General features: G+C 34.3%; 1 protein-coding gene across 1 annotated transcript in view; it reads right to left on the bottom strand.

The window, feature by feature from the left end:
* Nucleotides 1–1,214: 1,214 nt before the first annotated feature.
* Nucleotides 1,215–7,562, bottom strand: part of LOC144839861 (epidermal retinol dehydrogenase 2-like) — a 52,253-nt gene continuing 45,905 nt past the window's right edge. Inside the window, exons 3-7 of the mRNA XM_078695427.1 lie at nucleotides 6,806–6,934; nucleotides 4,981–5,488; nucleotides 2,981–3,225; nucleotides 2,394–2,519; nucleotides 1,215–1,870 (exon numbers count right to left, since the gene is read on the bottom strand). Of these exons, the coding sequence (XP_078551553.1) occupies nucleotides 1,777–1,870; nucleotides 2,394–2,519; nucleotides 2,981–3,225; nucleotides 4,981–5,448 (933 nt within the window). The 5' untranslated portion in view covers nucleotides 5,449–5,488; nucleotides 6,806–6,934 and the 3' untranslated portion in view covers nucleotides 1,215–1,776. The remainder of the gene's footprint in view (nucleotides 1,871–2,393; nucleotides 2,520–2,980; nucleotides 3,226–4,980; nucleotides 5,489–6,805; nucleotides 6,935–7,562) is intronic.

Raw genomic sequence — 7,562 nt, 5'->3', positions numbered from 1 at the left:
AAGAGGACTCCAATAGAGATTCTTTGTCGTATCACATAGTCAGCTGGTACAGTACTGTATATAAGAACGTATGAGCATTTGGGGGTGAAATAAGGTATTGATTGCAGTACTTTTGCCAATTTGTTTCTGAACAAGCTTGTTGGGATCACAGATCAGTCTGTTGAAGTTTGATGGATACAATAGTAGAGAACGAAGGAAGGTCAACTTACTATATTGCATGCATAATATATGCATTCAAGACAGCGCACTGATTAGAAATATTTCATTTGGCAGAGTTAGTTAATCACCATGTTGTTGTAGGCATATCATTTTGTGTCATTTTAATCTAATTTAATTTACACACGTTTTAATAAGAAATTTAACCCTTTTTAAAAAAATGGCCACCATTTTGTGTTAATAACCGTGTTGTTGTCATAGGCCTATCATTTTATGTGATTTCAATCAACGTCATAACTTGCACATGTTTTAATAAGAAATTTAATCCATTTTTTTAAAATGGCGGCCATTTTGAAATTCAAAATGTCAAAATACTAATGAATATAGGTTTATAATAATTTTTATATAGCAGAGAACCCATATAGCATTAATTTTAACTTTATTTTTTAACTTTTTTTAATTTTAATATTATTCATAATGGGTGTTACTTTGTCCAATATGGTACATTTATTGGATATTTTACGTATTGGCGGCCATCTTGGATTTGACACCCTTAAGCTTTTTTAAAAAAATGGCAACATATTTTTTTTATTACTTTACATCCTAAAGACACTAAATCAGCTGGAATTTTGCTTTTAACAAAAAAATGACACGAAATTACATAGTGGCCTACACTAAGCTCAGAATCATGCTTTTAAACTGTAGTAGGCCTACCTCTTTCAATACAGTAGTAGGCATACAGGCATTTAGGAAAGTGTTTTGTATTTAATATACATATGAACAGCAATTTCAGCAATATTTTTATGATTCACCACCCGAAGCTGATCATTAGAGACTCTAGATGTTGACATAATAAATCTAATTCTTATCCTACAGAGCAGATAAAGAGTGACTACACTTTGTAGTAGGCATATCATATCGTTTACTCTTTATAGAGGGCGACATCTTCTACATAACTTTCTATTTTAAATTCTTGTTAAGTAAACATGATATCAATGGTCCTTTGCATGTATAATTTAAGTTTTCCTTAAAACAAGCAATGAGAAGTTACATCACTATTTAAAGTAAGACACACTTTAATGCAAAATAACATTATAATAATAGGCACACACAATGTGGCAGGACAAACTATCACAGCAGATAAATGACAAGGTGATACTGTATAATATTTTCACCTTACTTCCAAAATTCGGTCCTTTGGTATATTGGTCCTTCGCTACACTCTTTGCGAAAAAAAAGTTTGGCTATTCGACTATTGTTTTTTGGGGTTTTTCAAGGTTTTTTATTAACATTCGAGCAGTAAAAAAACACTACATAACGGAATATTTCGCGGTGTTAACTTAAGTTGTGACATATTTCCGGTTCCATTCTCAACCCGTCACTTATATTTAAAGGAAAGTGAAAAATGGTATTTCAGATTTTTTTTCTTGAACCAGTAACGTAGGCCTACGTCTCTTAAGAATAACCCTATTCCAAATATTCGTCGCACTTGTTACTGGTTAAAGTCGTATAAGTCTAAGCTTCGACCATTTAATACACATTTAAGTAGACTAGGCCTTGATTTATTTACCCAGTTTATTTTATCTATGCACTGTGAAAAGATCGATAGACAACAAGTTGTTAATCTTTCTTGGTTCGGCCAGTGAAATGGTCCATGCAGGCATCGGTGCCATAGAACCGAAACATACGACTCTTAGCAGTATCTGGTAAAAGGCTAAAAGAAAAACAGAATTTATATTTATAATGGAAGATACCATACAGTAATTATGATTTAGAATGACGATCTATATGACGTAACACCCAATGACGTCAATACTAATAGTGATCGTGAATGATAGTTATAAACGTTGTAATTAACTCCCCGTCCTCTTCAAGTGCTTAATATTTTAAGAAGAGTGGCTTTTGTATACCCAATACTCTACCCGTCCCCACTTTCCCAATCCTGGATACACACCCCTCGAACAGTGATATTTCGACGTAGAAATGAGACGAACATAGGTGATTATTATTGATGATCGTTAATGCGTTCGAAGTGGCGGATAATGGGTGGCTAACGATTATAGCGACTCCCTGACGAGATGCATGGTAGAACCATTCTTAAAGATATTGTATTTAGGACGTATTATTTGGTCTCTCCAGACATTACTGCAAACCACATGCCACGCATTCATGACAATAAAAAAAAATTGTGTGAATAAATTGAAATTCTTGGCAACAACTGGCGTAGGCCTACTTACTCTCTCAACTTCACCAAAAGTCTAATAACACCAGGAATATAAACATTCTTCTCGTTCGTCAGAATACCTCTCATGATCTTATTCACTGCAACCTCTGGTTCTACGATCGGCATAATACTTGGAAACCTATATAACAGAGGATAATAAGCCTGATGATAAAGCAAGCGTTCAAAAATAAGCGAAATAAACTTTGAAAAAGCAGAGATAGAGAGAGGGCGCGCTATTGAATATTTTGGCCCATATTGAAGATAGACAACTCGAGATTTTTAATATACTGTTGTGATGTTTCAATATCGATTTGTTGTTTTCTCTTAGTGCTGAAAGCTTATTTAAACATTCTAAAATGTTTTTTTTAACTATTTTTTTCACAGTGGAATTAAGTGCTAACATCCACATGTCATGATGGTGTTGTATACTGATCGATGAATAATGCTTATACACTATATAGTTTGTGTGTACGACTGAACTGCCTGTGCGAAAGTGTATATTCATCATGTTGAAATAATAGGCTGGTCAATTAAGTTTAAAGAGGAATTTTACTGTAGGGGAATTATGATTTGCATGTCATAACAAACTCGTATACCTACCTTGTCTTAACCCCGTCAAACATTCCAGTGTTAATGAAGAATGGACAGACGACAGTTGTGTGAACGCCCCCGAGGCCCATAAACATCAATTCGAAGCGTAAAGACTCGTCTAAACCCACGGCAGCAAATTTACTTGCGCAGTAGTCGATCAGTCCTTTCGTGCCAAAAAGTCCGGCAGAGCTGGCGATGGTTACAATGTGGCCATGGTTTCGTTCTATCATGCTTGGTAAAAATGATTTAATTGTCTAAAAGAAACAAATAGGCCTATATCGGTTAAGTTAGGCAAAAACACCTTGAGTCATAGATCAAATAAAAACGTATGCAACCATCGGGTATCTGAACCATTCAGTGTGAACACGAGCTTATACTGTACGTACCTTCACTTCGTTGCTCTATCATTATACGCTATTATATACAAGCGAATATTATCTTTCTTAAAACTATATTAATTTGTTTCCAAGTTTACGATATAAAATGGGTGTAAATATTTTTGTCAATTCGCTCAATACTTTTGTATGGCAGTTGTAATATCAATTGAGAGACATTTTTAATGCATTAAAATATATGTTTTCGGCCAGAGTAAATATTAATAAATAAAAATATAAATTAATTATTGGGAGTGTTGTACAATTATATTCTATAATTTATTATTAAGTATTTGTAATCGGGATTTATTTTCGAATTGAATAAATGCGATAAAGTAAACCATAATAATGATTATGATGATAAATACTATGAAATAAATGTTCAGGTGGTTATAAATTTACAACATTTTAGAATATACACGCATAGATTTGAACCTATAATGCAAGCGGACCTTGATGAGAGAACAAAAAACTGCGATTCGTATGGAAATATCTTCCGAATACAGTCGAGTCGCTTCAAAATAAAGGATTGTTCTACATTCTTGTGCCACCTCACACCGAGAGGGGTCAAGTCATGTCATGTCAGGTTTGTCTATTTGATATTAATAGAAAGCATATGGTATTACAATATTAATGAAATTCGAAGCACGTCCTATCACTAAACCGGGTGGACTTTCTCTCAATCCATCCATAGTATTTTGTTCTCAGTTGAAAATCTTTTATTATGTACCGTTAGCCATATTGTAATGTATTTTACCAAGACATTATTATACAGTATAGTTACTATACATACAGGCACAATGCCATATATATAATTCCAAGGCTAATTTTACTTATATTATATTATCGAGCCAGACGATAACAAAACATCATTGTAGTCAAAGTGTATTGAACTTGATCATTGTCTACATTACAAAAAGAAACTGCAACTAACATACACTCTACAATTACGAAAGTCATACAGACGTCGGCAATAATAGGCCTACGCACCGACATGATATTCAAAATAAAACTTATAGTTACCATAACCCCTTTTTTTTCATAATTGGATTCTCTAAAATTTCCTTCAAAATGATGATTTATAAAAAAAATAGTCAAGAGGTATGTATTGTACTGATCGTTCAAATCGTTTTCCCGCCTAATGCTATACATCATGATCTTTGTCTGACACACTGCATAAGGAACAATGAAATATTCCTTTAATTTTAGAAAATATCACATGGGACTCACTATAAGTATTCGTACCAAATAGCACCATTCCCTAGTGTTGAAAACTTACTGAAAGCAGTATATATTCCAAAACAGTAGCTTAGGTTTCAAAGGATTGTTTATTTAGATGTACAGTATATTGGTTAAGTTTAAAAACTTCTCGTTTCCTTAGCTTGGAAATTGATCTTAACAGCTTGACCAGGACGTGTGATGTGCTGGTCATCTTCTTGGCAATCATGTGTATCAGACTGGTCAAGTGTCCAGGTTTTCAATTTCAATTAATAAAGGCTTGGGAACTTGTACCTAATTCTCACAGCTTGACCAGTGTAATGTGCACCAGTTTGGTGAAGTGCAAGTATGTTAGTTGCAGCTGAAATTAATAACACTGTCGTACGTTTACTTTATAAAGAAATGTCCAAAACTTACCCAAAAGTGAGCCGTAGTATTGACATCCATTGTAAGTTGGATCATTTTATCCGGCGAATCCATGAACTTCTTTCCAGTGACCACTCCAGCGTTATTCACCAGAATATCTACATCACCTACTGCCTCTTTCACTTTGTCGGCGACACTATAGACGTCTTCTCTTTTACTAAGGTCAACCTTGTAATAGTAGGCGTCTGCTCCAAGCTCTTCAATCTCTTTGGCCACATCTTTGATGGAAGATTCATTGATATCTAACAGCACCAGAGTTGCTCCTCGTTTAGCAAACTCCAGTGCCATGAGTCTTCCGATTCCACTGCCGGAACCAGTAACCAGAACAATCTCACCAGCAACATCTTTGGATTTCTTTGGTATGAGAAAGAGCACAGCCGCAATTAATGTATCCACTAATATCATTATGTGGACATAGATTCCTTCCAGGAGGTCCAGGATACCTCTTAGCACGTTCATATTCGTGTAATATGAATATTATGTCTTTCCTAAAGTAGACCTACAAAAAAAACGAACGAAATAGAACGTCATCAAAGAAAAGAATGCTTCTATGTGAGAATGAGCTGATTTTAAATGTTTGGAGAGAATGGTCGACCTCTAAAAAATAGATGGAAATATACGCATGCTCATTAATCAGTGCTTTCGAATCGTGTGTATTCTACAATAAAACCATTATGTCAGAAGAATAGTCAGAATATAAAAAAAAGATAGAGACTCTTTGTTGACAACATGTACAGAATACCGGCTCGCGCTACCAGCTCATGCTTACAGAAAAGCATGAGATTTGGAATACCATTAATCAGAACACTATTATAAAATCGGATGTTTCTCTGTTGAACGAAGTCCTATTTCACATAATAGAAATAAAAGGAAACAGCTGTCAAATAGACAGGTGTCAGAAAGTGCAGAGATATATAAAATGTCTACTGATTTTCTTATACTGGTGGAGTGGGTGCGATATGGGTGCAGATCAGCAAGTTGTAATAGTTGCCCAACTTAAGTTGTTCTGGTCATGCTTACCCAACTTTTCAGTTTCAAGGTCTCAGTTTAAAGATTTGTATTGTTTATTTTGCTTTAAATAATTGTTACAATACACTATAAATGAAAGCAAAATATACAGCATAATTATTTAAACTCTAGGCCTACTTTCCACAACCATCTTAATTTTGTTAACGTTAAATTTCCCTTAGTTAGTTAATGTATGAATATTAACCAGAGGGATGGAAACATATGGGGCACACTGCCGCACGTTTTGTCTTTCCAGGTCAGTCGAAATATAGTTTCCGTTTTGACCTTTTTGAATTGAATTAAATCTATTTCCTCTAGGGAGGGAATTCATATAATTGACAACAGGGCATGTCTCACAATAGTCAACGGTTTTTGAGACTCAATACTTTTTAAATACTTGCCGAAGATATAAACCTTCATTCATAACTTCTAAAAGCCTACTATTCGGAATTATGCATTTTCTAGAAAATCGGCACAGAAACGACTTTAACATGCCAATGAGATTATAACAAAGATTTATTTTACAACTTAACCTATTATTATTTGTGTTTGGAAATTTAAATCCTTCTATATAACAATTAATACAAAAAAAGAGAACAATGGTATACGGGATATGATACACTCAAATGGATTTTATATATATGGGCAATCACTTTCGAACCATATTGTCTAAAATTGAGGCCTAGCAATTCTATTTTCAAATCATATCTATAATAGGCCGACCTAGTTTATATGTTATTTGTAGCTAATTTTCTATTAGTTAATTATTACATGACAAAATAACTCAAATTGATGGTACTGTACTTACCGATGATTGAGTTCTTCATTGATGGTGCTATCGTCACAACCGAAAGCAAAATGAAAGAGTACTCCCATATGCGCGAGACTTAATCGGGCTGCTAGCTTGACGAATCCCACCAATCCGAATTATATAATACTGTAAAAAACGAAGGGAAAATAAATAGCACAGCGCCCTGGAATTAATAGCGCGATTTGTCCCATCAATTCTCTCTGGTCTATAAGTACTGTATTAATGTACTTGTATATTAATGAAGTGACATGATACAGTTGTAAAAATAATATTGGAGCATTCAAACCAATTGTTGATTGTTCTTGATCGCTATCAAGCGAAATTTAGGCCTAATAATATGTTTGTTTCCGGAATGACAATGCAGGCCTTTAAAATAAATTACTTCTTTAAAAAAAAGCAACCTTTCACAAAAAAGGGAAGAGATTAGGCCTACGGTACATTTGGTACATTCTCTTCCTTCTTGTTTTCACAGAACGCTTTGTGAAAACATGTCTCAGTAATTATTTGGTTTTATTGAAAGTAAAGTTGCATATGACATTAAATAAACATTACATTAGTAATCGACGACAATTTAACTCCAAAGTCGGATAATGGATCGAGGGGAGAAAGTAAACAGAGATAACATTGGCCGGGTTCAAGTTCACATTACTTTCATGACTTGAATGGCAAGTTCAGTTCGGTGATGCGAACATGGAAAGGGGAAATTACTTAAATCGTAGGACAGAAACTAAAAACGCGGGAATCCTTCAATCAA

This window comes from Antedon bifida, chromosome 4, assembly GCF_963402885.1.
Source record: "Antedon bifida chromosome 4, ecAntBifi1.1, whole genome shotgun sequence".
Classification (NCBI taxonomy): Eukaryota; Metazoa; Echinodermata; class Crinoidea; order Comatulida; family Antedonidae; genus Antedon; species Antedon bifida.
Note: the sequence above shows the minus strand (reverse complement) of the source record. Positions and strands in the feature narration are given on the sequence as shown.